Source organism: Monosiga brevicollis, genomic scaffold (assembly GCF_000002865.3).
Source record: "Monosiga brevicollis MX1 MONBRscaffold_11 genomic scaffold, whole genome shotgun sequence".
NCBI lineage: Eukaryota > Choanoflagellata > Craspedida > Salpingoecidae > Monosiga > Monosiga brevicollis.
This window is the reverse complement of record NW_001865048.1, coordinates 996302-1010365: the sequence shown is the minus strand read 5'-3', so window position 1 is coordinate 1010365 and position 14064 is coordinate 996302. Positions and strand designations below refer to the sequence as shown.

The window sequence follows — 14064 nt, the reverse complement described above, 5'->3', positions numbered from 1 at the left end:
AAAACCTCTGACCACCCTCACACTGGCCCTTGCTCTTGCCGCTCGTCAAACGCCGTGTCTGGCTGCACCTCTGACCCTTGCGCCCGCCCGTCCTGTTTGGTGAAGACCCGCAAGACCCGTCCTCGCGCGAGAGCCCACGTGCAGCCCTCCCGTTCGGAAGTAACAACGCGTCTGGTGCGTCTCAGGTGCGTGTTCGTCCATGTTCGCGACGGTGGGCTGTGCCTGCCTGCCGACGCTAGACATACCTCTGCGACCGACCACTCCGTAGGCGACAACGTGTAGCCAAACAGGACGTACGTCACGTGTGTCAGAGAAGCAAAGACGCCCAAGTGTCTGCTCGGGTTTTTGTTTTGTGTGAGCCGTCATTGGTTCCTTTTGTTTTGGGCTCTCTGTGGGGACATCCAGAGGGAAGAGATGGATGTCCCGTGTTTGTGATCAGCCGCCGCCGCCGCCGCCGCCGCACAATTACTCCTGCCTGTATAAATAAACCCCTCAAAGCGGTCACTCGATAATGTTTATTGTCTTCGACGTTCTCCCTCTCGCTCTCGCTCTCTGTTTTTTCGGTCGCTCGGTGTCTCTCGATGTCTCTGCCGTCTCGGTCTCCCTATCTCTGTCAAAAAAAGGTCTGTGCGGGACAGAATTTCCAAGTGCAGGAACCATGGTATCCGCTACAGTAACTCTAGTGAGTGAGACCTGATAAACTGCATCATCTTGTCATTGTGCTGCATCAACATGAATCCCACACATCTGGTTTTGGGTCTGGGTCGCGAAAGACGCGTGCCGCCGCTTGCACAAGCAGTTCTCCCCAAGCGTTTCCCAGTCTCTGCCAATCTCCCAGCAGACCCGCCCATATTATCACTGTTATCGCTATATCGTCTGACAATTCTTAAAACTCTCTCTCCCCCTCAAATTTAAAATTTTCATCCGGATGTAAGAAAAATTCAGCGAATGTGTTTTCGTGTGTGTGTGTGCATCTGGAGGACAAGCAAAAAGTATAAAAAAGTACGTGCGCGCGTATGTGTGTGTGAGTGAAACGGCAGCGCCTCCCTCTGCCTCTGCCTCTGCCTCTGCCTCTGCCTCTGCCTCTGCTTCTGCTATGGACAACTCTTTCCCTGTCCCCCCCCCCCGCTATCTATCTCTTTTCGTACAAGTGGATCCAATGTGATATGAAGCAATAGCGGATGACCTCTCACTCTGTGTTTTGCCGGGCGGTGCTGGTGGTGGTGTGCTCGGGTAGTCACGCGGATGCTCTTGGGTGTTGGAGGAGGTGCACGACACACACGTCTGCCCGGCTGGACGACGGGGGCGTCATGGCCGCCCCATCCGGTACCACGGCCACTGGGGCTGCCGCAGCGACGGATCCCGATGTGACGGACGGGCTCGACGTGACCATTGTCAGCCATCAGGATCAGGGCCATATCGTACGTGTGCCTCCTCTCCCCTGACCAATCCCTCTCCTCCCCTGCGCACACCTTTCCCTGCGTCTGTCCTTGCTGCTCACGGCTCACGGCTCCCGCCCGATCCGTGCCTCCTGCCTTGTGGGCAACCCCTTCCCTCCCCCTTCTTGTCATGTTCGGACGTGCCATCGCATAGGTCTACCTCATCGAAACCACTGTTGGCGTCCTCGGCGAAAGTTATCAGGCGCCGCACCGCTATTCTGATTTCGTCGCCCTGGCTGCCCACGTGACTGCTCTCACCAACGTCGATATCCCTCTTCCCCCCAAACGCTTCATGGGAAACAAGACCGCCGCGGTCATTGAGGAACGCAAGCGCGCCCTGGAAGTACGTACCTGCCCCGTGCAGCTAGCCCCTTTCATCCTGAATACTCTGCTCAAAGCCTCAGAGCCCTTGCGCACGCGTCCAACTATCCCGATTTAATTTCCTCCCCTCCTCCGTGCATCTTCCATAACTCTTCCGTGCAGGGCATGCTGCAAACCCTTGCCCGCCATCCCATCCTTCGCCATGACATGGCTGTCCGCCAATTTCTCCTGCCCACCCTCGTCTCCGATCACCTTGCAGGTAGATGCCATTCCAGCAAAGGCAGGGCATCCTATCTGTGTTCCTACCCCTACAGCTGCCACCCGCACCATGCAATCTCTCGCCCTACGTCCTCACCCAAACCAATCCTGAATCGCAGATGAGAATATGCGCGGCGTTAGCCTCTTTTTTCGCAGCAATCCCAACTGGCTGCGCCAACAAGATACCCCACTCGTGGGTTGGCGAGTCGCCAAGGAATTCGTTCTCGTCCAGACCCAAGGCTATGCCACCCAGGATAGCCAGGGCCCCAAGTACCTTGCATGGGTGCGTCGCTCCCCCTCCCCATCACCCGCGTGCCCAGCCCTAGACAGCGCTGCCTCACGCCTTTGGGTCTGGTTTTCCGTACGCCTACTTTCACCCAGACACGCGTCGGGGGCCATCCCCACGTTGAGGCGGGTGCCCTCGCCAGCGCCCTCAAATATCTTGCTGGCATATCACATCCCTTCATTGCCCCTGCCATTTTCGGAGGCATCCATGAGGCCTCGGGTCTCAACGCCGTCGTCGTCCGCAACCTCTATCCCAAAGGCTCCATCCGTGATCATGTTTGCAAAAACAAAAACCCACAGGTTGGCCCTCCTTTGACGCTCGCGCTCCACTAGATCCGGCCCAAGCTTTGGAGGAACAGTGGCCAAACGACCCCATGCAGCATCACGCTTTCCGCACCTGCCCAGATGGGTCAGCTCCCGTTTCACCCTATTCTGCTGCTGTTCACCCTATTGATAGGAAAGCTTCGTGAAAAAGTACTGTTGCACCAAATACAAACCCTTTGACGAGCGCCGTACAAAGCTCTACGGACGCCAAATTCTAGAGGCCATATCTTTCTGTCACGCCAAAAACATCCCTCTTGGCCACATTCATTCTGGTTGGCGCCCTGCGTACACCACCACCACCACCACCCATGGCCGGCTTGCTTCTTCCTATTCATCCATGCTAATGCACCTGGTCCACTCATGCTCTCGTTTTTTTCACAGGTAACATAATGGTGGTGAGCGATCAGCTCGTGCACCTGACGGATATTGAAACAGGCATCCTAGGTAAATGAACCGTTGCACCCCATCTCCCTTTTGCACTGACCTCATGGATTTTCCATATGAGCAGGCATTTCTGGCTTTTACGACGGCCACGTCAAGCAACTCAAAAAAGTCAATACCCTTGAGCGCCGGGATGTCTACTGCTTCGGGCATGTGCTCTTTGAGGTGCGCACTTGCCCACCCACCCCTTGTGCACGCCTTGCCTGCACGCATCAAGGCCCAGGCAGTCAGCACCGAGTCTGAACGCCATCATGGCTTCCTTGGACCGAATAGATGGTGTTTGGCCGCCCGCTCGGTCAATTGACCCTCGATGAGGCCCTACCGAGTGGACCCCATAAGGAAATCCTGGAACTGCTGCTCTCGCCCCGTGGTGTGCGTAGCCTTCCCACAGTCTCCCAACTTTTGGCCATGCCCTACTTCAAGGACGTCAATCTCGGGGCTGTTGAGCGTGGCAGCTTTAAGGTGGGTCCTGGGCCCTGTCCGCTTCCTTCCTGCCGACTATGAGTGTGCCAGCTTCCTTTTCGACTCTGGCTCTTCTGACCTTGTTCCCGTCCTCGGGTACCTTGATGCTCTTGTTATTTATGGCACAGTTGAGCGCACGTGTACGCGACGCCTTGGCGTCAGCACAAACGAGCGCTCACCAGGTCTTGCGTGAGCAACAAGCTCAGGTGAGACGTGGCACCTTGGCGGCAACTCCCAATTTGTTTGGTGTTTGTTTTCAAATGTGCTTCTCACCCCCAGCTTTTCTCAGCTCATGGCACGCAAGCGTCAGGACGAGCAAGTGCGTGACGAAGAAAAACGTAGTCGCCAGCGCGACAGAGAACTCAGCCGCCAAGTGCGCACCAACAATGGCTCGGTACGATGTACACATCGATGTTCGCTCGCGTCCCCGGTGCTTTGGAATGCGACTTGTCTCACCGCCAATCTTTCAGACGCATGAACTGGGTAGTTTCGTGGCACCGGCCCCCTCCGTCTCCAACCCTCGTCCACAGGTCTGAGATGTGATCCCCTTTTGCTGACCCCAGCGACTCACCACTCGCATTTTCCCTGTTTTCCCACTCGCCCCTTGTTTCATCGTGCAACGCGCCCCTCACTGCCATGCACATGCAAACGCACGTTTTTGTAGTCTGATATGGTGTCAACTTCCACGGCCTCGACCTCGACTTCGGCGTCGGCTTCAGCTCCTGTTGCACCTTCGGCGGCTCCGGCTCCCCCGGCACCAGCACCAGCTCCGGCACCTCCCGTACCGGCCTCGGCTCCAACATCGGCCCCTGCTCCACCTCCTCCAGCCCCGACACCGTCAGCTGGCGGTGACCCGGGACGTGGCGCACTGTTGGGATCGATTCAGTCATTTAGCAAACGCGGGTTGAAAAAGGCCGAAACAAACGACCGCAGCGGGCCCCTCCTATAACAAGCCCATGAAGGCTCAACACGGGAACAGATCATTTGCAATGCGCCGCATGGAACCGATTAAACGCCGCCTCAAGCTTGTTGCCCGGAAACAACTTGATGATAAATGCCTCCAAAAGCTGATAAAACAAGCGTTTGTTCAACGCTGCATACTGCAGCATGTCAAACACACTGCGCAGTGCAGACAAGGCAGGTGCATGTAGTACATTAGGTAGGTACGCTCAAATTGCAGCAGCGAATCATCCCTCTTCTTCAAAATTAAAATGAGTTGAGTTCACGGTCAGCAAAGTCGACATACCTCATAACGCCGCGCTTGGCAGTTTCGCGGCCAATAATGCCCTTGACCTCATCGGGAAGGCAGCCCAGTAGCTTCAGACGAGCCTCAAGGCGTGTGAGGGCACGTGCATCCTGCCACCAAAAAAAGGCCAAATCAGACACATGCGCACATCCGAATACAGGCCTCCCCAGTGTTCTCGGCATGGTTTCGCAAAGACTGCCAAGCTTACCTGGGTGCGTGGGGGAAACTCAACGGCCAGCGTGTCATTGGGCCAGGTGGCTTCTTGATACTGCGTGACCCACGCGGCCACCTGATCCGGCGCAAAAGCGGCATCAATCGCGGCGCCGACCTTGCGATTGATGCTCGAACCATACGTGGCCGTCACAAAGGTCTCGAGCATCCCCATCACACGACGTCGCAGCCACTGCACACACACACACACACACACACACACACAGCGGCAGTCAGGCCATGATGAGGAACAAGAGCAAGATATGAGTTGCGGCACCCCTCGTGACTTTGGTTTTCAATGCGTACCGGATTGGCATTGAGCTCAAACACCACCTCTGCCACGCGCAGCAAAATGCTCAACAGGTTGTCCTTTTGCAAGCTCTACATTGCATAGGGGTGCACAAGTTTCGAGTGGGCAACAGGAACACAGCCAGTGTCAGCACAAGCACCATGTCAAAGGATGCGATATCAGATTGGTTCAAAATAAGGTGATAACATGGACACGACGCTCGTACTTCCGTCAAATTTTGCTCATCCGAGTCGTGCTCCTCCTCAGAGCGGATGCTTGTCGTCTAGCACATAGGACGCAAAAATAGTGTCAAGCACACGCGTCAGGTGAGGTTTTCATATTGCCATACCGCTCGCATACGACTGATGTGATCAAGGGAGCGCGAAGAGCCATACTCGGTGGCGACCAAGAACTTTGGACGCAAAAGACACGTTGGTTTTTTCAAAGGTACCCTCGCGCAAAAAAATGGCAATTTCCTGCATGTAAAACCAGTTGCCGTGATATGACGGTGTCAGCGTACGTGTTCGAGTTCAGCTTGGCACTCGATGGCTTTGATGAGGTGGACCTTGCAGGGAGCAAGTGCTGACCTTTTGCAGCTCTTTACGTTTTTTCAGGGTGTCTACGCTGAGCAGCTCCTTGAGCCATGTGCGCAGTCCGGACTGGCGTTTCTCCACAAACTCCGAGTTTTTGCGACCCATAAGCTTCTTTTTCGGCAAGTTCAAGCGGCTCTTGAGATCGGGATAAAGCCCCTTGAGCTGCAAAAGGCCACGGCGGCAAGTTGACCACAATTTGAGGTGAAGGTGGGTTAATTCGCATCGCATGCACCTAAGGAAATCGCCTCGCGCACAAGAAAAGCCACGTACCCGGTTGGTAAAGTTGTCAAACTCGCTGTAGCGCCGCTTGCAAATCCATTCGCGAATCTCCCCGGTGGTCTCCGATTGGAAGCGAATCTTGAGTACGTAGACGGTAAACGACTTGCGCGACTCATCTTCGCCTTCCTCGTGGTCCAATAACTCGGCGCTCCACCAGCCCACGTATTCATGCTCCTCCAGGTTGATGTCTTTGCCATCTGTCGCACTTGCCGCCGAGACCGGCTGCTGCAGCACGGGCCCGCTCGCCTCTGGTGCTGCACCTGTCAGAAGCATAAAGAACAAGTTGCGTGCTGTGTAAGACAAGGCGTCGTTGGAAGCGAAGTGGCCCACAAGGCCACGAGAACGGCGAAACGCAATGCGGAGCCCCCAGATGAGCAGCGAGATAGCATTCATGCAGGGCAGGCCTCTTGCCTGCGGGACCGGGCTCGGTGGCGGTTGGAATGGAAGCTTGAGCGGGATCCAACTGATCGTCAAATTTGAGCGTGTACAGGCATCGATCATAAGCGTCAGACTTGAGGAATTCGGGATAAAAGTCACTATGTAACAGCTCTTGCACCTGGCAATGTCATCCAAGTAAAAGGCCGTATGAGAAGGAGAGCACGGGAAGAAACCTTTGACGAGGCATACGGAGCCTTGAGAGGTATGAGCGCACCGTGGCGTGAATTTGGTCAAAGGCTGTGACCTCGGCTGTGGACTGACAGATGAGCTCGTGGGTCTCTGCGACCAAGTCCAGCGGCATGGCAATGTGCTGCTCTGCATCGTCAGTCAAGTACTATGAAGGAGCAAGTCCAGAGCGCAAAATGAGGCAGGATGGAGCCACCAAAGTAGGAAGGGTCGAAATGATCGGCCACAAGTATGACCCAAATGAGGTGCTCACCAGGAAAAAGATGCGCAGCGCGTCCTCCTTGATGCGTCGCTCGGCCATCTGCATCCGTTCAACGGGAAGCGTCTCCTGCTTGAAAAACAAACATTAGGCGACGCAAACAGATCCCGGCCTTCATCCAGATCGAAGGAGAAGAGGGGGGCCGACTCACCTTGGCCATGCGACTTCGCGCTTCAAAGGTTTTGCGTCGCCAGTTGCTAACCTCACGCCAAAATGCAAGCAGGTGGCTCTGCTCTTTGGCCAGCATGAATTCTTCAAAGTAGACAATGGCAACAGAGTTGCGAAGGATAAACTTGAGTGGTAGAATCTCCTGCTGCGAGTTGGTGCTGGGCGCTGATTGTGTCCGTGGCCGTCCCGTCAAAACAGCATATCGGTTTGCCACTTGAGCCTAACAGGAAAACGCAGTGAGTGGGTTGGTTTTTTTGGCCTCAGGCTGGTCGCAAGGGCGACGGGGAGCACGGTCGGGACGTGAACCCGGACCTGAGCAAACAAAAGAGCCTCCATCTGGTGAAGATAGGATTGGCGCACCGTCCCCTGTGTAGCAACCGGATCGCATCGCGGAGAAGCTCGTGAGGATGCTCAATCAGTTACCGTCTCATATTCAGACGGATGAGGAGCTTTTGTCCTGCCAACACCTCCTCTCTGGCCCAGAGATTGTTCGTTCAGCTGTCTGTATCAATAACCAAAACCAATAGTATCACGCTCGTACCTCGTCTTGAGACTGGACCGTGGCCTGAATGGCTTCTTCAACACGCTGCAGCATCCACTTGATCTCTTGCACGTCCGAGGAGATGTTAGCCACGTCCAAAATGGCTTGATAGGAGAGCAAGTTTTCGTCCAGTAAGCAAGCAGGAAACGAATTGATGTAGTCGCCATCTGATATCATGGCCCAAGTGGGTGCAAACGTGCACGTTGTCAAAATTTCCTGCTCCCCAGAAAAAGTACCATACAACGGCCACGCCCATGCGTCATCAGCAAGAACGTTGAATCCAGTCAACCCTGGGCCAAGACGTTTTGCTTTTGCAGTGGTCTTGGGCCACTCGCAGCTTGAGGAGGCATGATTTGAGGCAACTGACCCGCAGAACATAGCGCATGGGCAAGGCCCGAAAGTCCGATTCGGGAAGAAGAAGGTACAGCAGCATTTCAGACACGTCACGAAGGTAGTCTGCGCTCGACCCATCACCGTCCCGCCGCGCACATTGAGCCATGAGCAAAGATTTGAGCAACCATTTTTGTGCAAGAAGCCGGCGGAAGCAAAAGAGCAACAACGAACTCAGCTCGTTCTCAGGTTTGGTGCAAATCCCCTTGAGTTGCTGTTTGTTAAAGGCCTTCTGCACGAAAAACTCGGCTCGATCATTCTGCATCTCAAGCATCAATACAGAACTGAGCTTTGTGATGACGGGCAAAACGCCGGTCGACCACCCCGGTTACGGTGGCATGGGACAAACCTCGAGCTTGATGGCCTCGGCCTCGTTGGATGGGGCCACGGCCTTGAACTTCTTCGCCACCTCGGCTTGGGTGGCACGGTACAAACGAATATGCTTCACGAGCACGTCAACGACGGTTGTCGTCACAAACTCCGTCACGTCAATCTCCTTGCAGCGAACCGAAAGCTCGATGAGAATGTTGTGGATCAGCCGCTCGCATTCAATCACAAAGTCTTGATCGTCACTCGAAGACTTGAACCACCACTCGAGGTAGTCGCGCAGCAGCAGGGAGATGACCTAGGGAGCGGAACATGATGAAGCGGGCAGAGATGGACGCCGACCCGGACAGAGCCAAAACAAATTACTATGCGATGAACAAACCGTTTGGATCTTCTCATCAATCACCAAGGCGCCGCTCACGCGTTTGTCCACGCGGGGCACGGGATGCACCTCGGGCTGTAAGAGGGGCAAGGCAAGCCGATGTACGGGTGACATGAGCCAAGAGAAAGGCAAGCACGGTGGAGAATGGGCCGGGCTGCCTTTAAACCGTCCTGGCACGCACAAACGACAAGCCGAGGCGAAATGTAGAGGGGCTTGCTAATTTGGAAGTGGGTTGCTTAGCAGAGTGTTGCTGCCCATGCTGGAGAAACAAGTGCCAGAGGATACCAAGGGCACTACATCACGCACGAAGGAAGAGGATCATTGGTGTTGGGTAAGAATGCGCCAGAAGAGATGCCTGCAAGGCGCACGTCTTGGACAATGTACAGGGTGGCTGACCTGATCAAGGTGACCACGAGCAAAATGAAAAGTTTACTGGCCGCCCAAAAGCCAAAGAAGGACGCAAAGCACAGCCACCCCATCAGCGCCCAGCCACCCGTTACCATCTATTGGGGGCCAGATCAAGAAAGATGAACCCGTCAGTGCGCAAGGTTTGCATCGCAAGAGGGCGCTGTGGAGCAAAGGCACAGCAGCAACCAAACACGCGTTTGATCGAGGGCCGTGAGCGTGGATTTGAAACGCACAAAGAAGAGCGTCCAGCCTTCCATTTTGGGCAGGCGTCCCGTGATATGCTCCATGGCTGGACGGTCAAGCCGTGGCAAACACGACGAGTTTCAACCTGCAGTCCAGCGTATCGGACGCAGCCGTGTCGATTCGAGTGCGGTTTTGAGCTAAACAGGAATCCTCCCCAGCAGGCTTGAGATGTTGTCGATCAGAGTATCCAGACACCACAGGCTCGCCGCCATTGCTCGTGCTCAACTTTGCCAGTGTGGTTTTGCAGAGGCAGTCACTGCACCCACAGGTTTGATCCCGCTCGGCCCACAGGCCGGAAGCTGAGCCCCTCCAAGGAAGCGAGCGCGGCTCTGGACCACAAACTATCAAACTCCGATCCGCCAAAGGCAGCTCCAGGGACAAGGCGAAACCGTCCGCAACACCCCCGCCCTCCCCCAACCCCAACCAAACAAGTAACAGCCGCCCCCAGCAGCGACGGCAGCAAGGAGAAGCAGCAGCAGCAGCAGCAGCAGAAGCAGCAGCAGCAAGGAGAAGCGGTCACCGCGATGGAGGATGATGGAGGAGCACACAGCAAGCAGCAGAAGCAAGGAAGAGGAGTCACAGTTCAAAGGCAGCGACAATAACATCAGAAACTGCTGCATTAATTACAACTACACATATTACTATATCTGCAACTGTTTCGCTTTTTTCGCATTTTATGTTGTACGATCGCTTTTCATTTTTTTTTTTTTTTTTTTTTTTTTTTTGTTGTTGTTCTGAAAAAAAAACATCAACAACCCCCATATGATCATGAGAAGGCACGAGAGGTTGAGAGGGGGGTGGGGATCGCGGGCGTTGGAAAAAACGTGGCAAGAGGCTCGTGAAACTGGCAAGATAGGTCGATTATGCTAGAGGCGCCGTGGTTAGCTGGCCATGAACAGCAAGCGAAGAGGACAACAAGTAAAAGAAAGGAACTGCAGCACTGAATCAACGACAACGTTTTCCTTCTGCAGTAGTGAATGATTTGGTTCTGAGAGGGGCAGCCAGCAATACTCGCAAGCTAGCGCCCTGGTCGGTAGGCATTTAGGAAAGAGATGGTAGAAACTCTTGATTGGCAATGCAATCGAGTAGATCCGCTGGCGTGAAGCAATTGCCTGAAGATTGCGAGCGCCTCGGGTGTCGTGGCATCGAGCTTCGCAACACCACGGTCGACTCGCTTCGGCGCGTGACCACCTACACAAGACCAGGATCCGTGAGTTGAGCTTTTTTTTGAACCCCATGCCAGGAATTTGGACGCTGACCTTGCCACCACCAAGCTCGATGAGGCGGCGAAGATCGGCGTTGGGAGGTGTGCCTGCCGCTGTGCCGGAAGTGCGGCGAGTCGATCCCTCGATGAAAAAAGACACGCTGTCAAAAAGTGGCTTGACGTTGCTCATCCGTGAGATTCGCGCCAACTGTGGCACATCCTAGGACAAACATATTTGGCAGAATTACAAAGGGGAAAATGCAAAGGGGAAAATTGAAGCCATGAGGTGAGTTGGCGCGGCGCATGATGCTTCCACAGACACGCATTGATGGACAACGCCAATAAATGACACGTCACACGGTGGTCTCGCCGCATGTCTCGAGTGTATTTACTGCCGACGCACCACATGCGAGGTGGAAGAACACCCCTTGACCTCAAATGCCTCGCACGGTAAAAGTCGTTGTGCTTCCAGACACTCGCGCAAGTCTGCACATGGACCAGATGAGTACCAATCAAGTCACAGCATGCCGAAAACCTCGTGCTCAGACCTTTAAAAAAAAAAAAAGCAAGATTGGAACAAAACGCACATGTGGCATTGACGATCCAGCAACCGCAGAGCAAAGCGGCGAGATACTTCAAGGTGCGCTTCACAAGGCCCTTCTCGTCGGCTTCCATAATCACCACGTCCACTGCGATGCAAAGTGGTGTTGCCCACCCCAAACAACCAATTGTGAGGTGCCATATACTGTGTCACAGAGAAACAAAAAAAAATATGTTATTAGCGTACCAGACTCGTTGACTTCAGGGCATAGCTCCAACTCAAACTGTTGGCATAGTTCCTCTACTAATGCCTATCATCACCAAGTCACATTCAAGTTTATCAGCCACTGAAATGGCCAGGCAGCAACCCGGTTCCTTTTATGGCGCTTTCCATGATATGGCACACACCTTGCTGTCGGCGTCCAGCCCCGAGATGGCAATAAAGCGGATGGGACTCATGCCGTCCTTGCCCACGGCGGCCTTGGTGGCGGTACCGGGGGCGGGGGGCGGGGGGGCTGATTGCAACACAGACTTGACACCTTCGCTGCGAGCAAGGTCAAGGGCACTCTGACCACGATCCGTGGTCAGATACGGGTTGCCCCCCGCTTGGATCAAAGCCTACATGTTGGGTGTTTTGTTTTAGCACCACACGTGACACATGAGGAGATAGCAGGCACGAACACCGCGCGACGGCTGGCAACCAGTGGCAAGCAGGAGAACTCTGCACGTGCCCATGACTAACCTGTACGAGTGCTACGTCATCATTGATGACTGCGTCGTGGAGCGGGGTGGTGCGACTGTGGCTTTGTAGGTTTGGATCGGCGTTGTGAGTGAGCAGTAGTTGCACGACGGCAAGATGGCCCAGCGCCACGGCCTCGTGCTGCGGTGCATGGAAACGGGTGAGCCAACCAAAGGGTCAGGGGGAGGAGGGGGCTCGGCAATGGGTAAGTGGGTCAGGACATACCAATGGGCTCCAACCATTATAGTCGCGATGGTTGACGTGCGCGCCCTCTTCCAAGAGCTTGGTGATGACTTCCATCTTTGGCGTTCTGACGGCAAGTCGCGAGCAGAAAAAAGAGCCCCCCAATTGTATGAGTGCAATGTCGGGTGACCGGAACGGAGGTCGCCACCATGCAGAGCACGTACGGTCGCTTGCAGGCACACTGAAGCAGCGATTCGCCGACGGAATTGACATGTGTCTTGGGCGACTAACACCATTGCAGACCCACAACAAGACACAGAGCACGCCAATGAGCCAGGAGCAAGCGTGTGCGTGTGTCAAGGCGACTTGATTCCGGTCCGATCTAGATCGGGGTCCGAGGAGGATAGCAAACAGGCGCAACGGACCTTGCGAGCTGAGCGTGGCTTGGCGCCTTGACGACTGGCATTTGGAGTGTGAATGTCAGAAGCGTCGGGAATAATTGGCTTGATGTCAATAATCTCACTCTTGTCATCTGCTGAACTTTGCACATCGTCAGAGACTGGGCTGTCCGCGGCCGCGTCAGGCGTAGCAGTCTTGAGGGAGTTGGATCGACGCCACTTGACCCCGGACTTGATTTTGCCGTCTGCTGCTGATGTTGGGTCATTGATGGTGGCAGATCGTGTGCGCTTGGTGCGTTTGGCCGGCTTGGCCCGCTTGGCCCGCTTTGGTTCCGTCTCTGCCTGAATGCTCGTGTTGCCGTTGGCGTCTGGCAGTGGTGAGGTCTGGGAGTCATTGACATTTTTGGCTGCTGGCGAAGCCTGCTGGAAGGAAGTCACATCCTTTGACACCGAATTGCTTGACACCGAATTGCTCGCGGCGGCGGGCAAAATCTGTGGCTGCGGTTTAGACTGAGAGCGAAGAGCCGACGCCGGCCGAGAGCGGCCCTTTCGGGGCTGGAGGTCTATCGTCGGAAGGCTCAGATCATCGATGGACGAGCATTCAAGGGAGGGCTGATCAAGCATGGGCTCGATGGATGCAGGGCACTGCTGGCTGAGTGAGCGCTTGGAGCGTGTAAAGCCGAGACCCAGAGGTAAGTTGGTGCGTTCCAGGAGGCCCCGGGGCTGACTGGTGAGCTTGTCAAGCGTTTGTTCCAGAGCCAAGCAGCAGCGAGCGGCTGCGTCCACCTTTGGAGTGGAAGCACGTACAAGCAGGTAAGAAAGGGCGCCAACTCAGCATGTCAACAGAATATCAAGGTGAGGGCAAAAGATGACCTTGTCTTCCGAGCGCAAGTCCTTGGGCACCGCGGGCAGGTGACATTCGGGACAAGAGCTTTGCTCTTGAAGCTTGCTAACAATGCATTCTCTGCAACACAGGATACAGATGATACATTCATGTGAGGCAGACGGCAATGATGGCGCAAGGAGACGAGAGGACCAGGCCGTACTTGCAAAAGTAATGACCACACGTCACCAGATAGAACGGCTTCTCGATCCGGCCAGAGTTGCTAAAGGTCAACCACCAGTCGAGTTGAGTATGCGGGTGCGTGGAGGCCGTTGTTGATGCTGATGCCAAATACACATGTTTCCAACGTACCAGAGTGAACAGCACAAGAGGCTGCGCAGCAGCCTCAGCTCCTGGCGCGTCTCGGCAAAGCCCAAGCCGGTGGCAGCCATTCTGGTGTCCTATGCCCAGCTCGTCAACTGCCGCAAGCCCGCTCCTCCTTTGGACGATAGTCCGGGAACAACAGACACAACAGCGCACCGTCACTTGCGCGCATGCGCGTGATGACCTACCTGCCGTGATATCAGGCGCCTTGTCGGGCTGCTACGCTCGTCGCCCTGTCACCCGCTGCCGTTTCAAATGAAAAAAAAACGGTCACACACACACACGCACGAGAACAAAAAAAAAC

General features: G+C 55.0%; 5 protein-coding genes across 5 annotated transcripts in view; 2 read left to right on the top strand and 3 right to left on the bottom strand.

Annotated features, from left to right (window-relative positions):
• The window catches only part of MONBRDRAFT_37249 (uncharacterized protein), a gene marked incomplete at its 5' end in the record, with an annotated part of 3969 nt that extends 3603 nt beyond the window's left edge, over positions 1 to 366 (bottom strand). The window contains one exon of the mRNA XM_001746082.1: positions 246 to 366. Coding sequence (XP_001746134.1) covers positions 246 to 366 — 121 coding nt within the window. The remainder of the gene's footprint in view (positions 1 to 245) is intronic.
• Positions 367 to 511: 145 nt separating this feature from the next.
• Positions 512 to 4479, top strand: MONBRDRAFT_25828 (uncharacterized protein; the record flags this gene model as incomplete). Its single annotated transcript, XM_001746217.1, has 14 exons — positions 512 to 623; positions 936 to 1002; positions 1268 to 1421; positions 1594 to 1782; positions 1923 to 2019; positions 2138 to 2301; positions 2349 to 2603; positions 2761 to 2899; positions 3009 to 3071; positions 3136 to 3233; positions 3342 to 3530; positions 3659 to 3736; positions 3820 to 3924; positions 4417 to 4479. The coding sequence occupies 14 exons, from the start codon at positions 512 to 514 to the stop codon at positions 4477 to 4479; spliced, it is 1773 nt and encodes a 590-aa protein (XP_001746269.1).
• Positions 4480 to 4736: 257 nt separating this feature from the next.
• Positions 4737 to 8952, bottom strand: MONBRDRAFT_25827 (uncharacterized protein; the record flags this gene model as incomplete). The annotated part of the gene is made up of 16 exons (XM_001746081.1): positions 4737 to 4886; positions 4985 to 5179; positions 5293 to 5367; positions 5502 to 5558; positions 5671 to 5751; positions 5863 to 6030; positions 6139 to 6407; positions 6568 to 6703; positions 6800 to 6919; positions 7025 to 7099; positions 7182 to 7418; positions 7511 to 7564; positions 7740 to 7906; positions 8304 to 8388; positions 8479 to 8754; positions 8839 to 8952. 16 exons carry the CDS (start codon positions 8950 to 8952, stop codon positions 4737 to 4739), a joined length of 2259 nt encoding a protein of 752 aa, XP_001746133.1.
• A 413-nt stretch (positions 8953 to 9365) lies between these two features.
• Positions 9366 to 10091, top strand: MONBRDRAFT_25826 (uncharacterized protein; the record flags this gene model as incomplete). Its single annotated transcript, XM_001746216.1, has 2 exons — positions 9366 to 9456; positions 9781 to 10091. 2 exons carry the CDS (start codon positions 9366 to 9368, stop codon positions 10089 to 10091), a joined length of 402 nt encoding a protein of 133 aa, XP_001746268.1.
• A 439-nt stretch (positions 10092 to 10530) lies between these two features.
• MONBRDRAFT_25825 (uncharacterized protein) lies at positions 10531 to 13828 on the bottom strand (the record flags this gene model as incomplete). The annotated part of the gene is made up of 13 exons (XM_001746080.1): positions 10531 to 10680; positions 10749 to 10913; positions 11097 to 11179; positions 11281 to 11382; positions 11481 to 11544; positions 11642 to 11851; positions 11976 to 12113; positions 12198 to 12282; positions 12380 to 12441; positions 12581 to 13339; positions 13427 to 13517; positions 13600 to 13659; positions 13749 to 13828. The coding sequence occupies 13 exons, from the start codon at positions 13826 to 13828 to the stop codon at positions 10531 to 10533; spliced, it is 2049 nt and encodes a 682-aa protein (XP_001746132.1).
• Between the last annotated feature and the right edge of the window lie 236 nt (positions 13829 to 14064).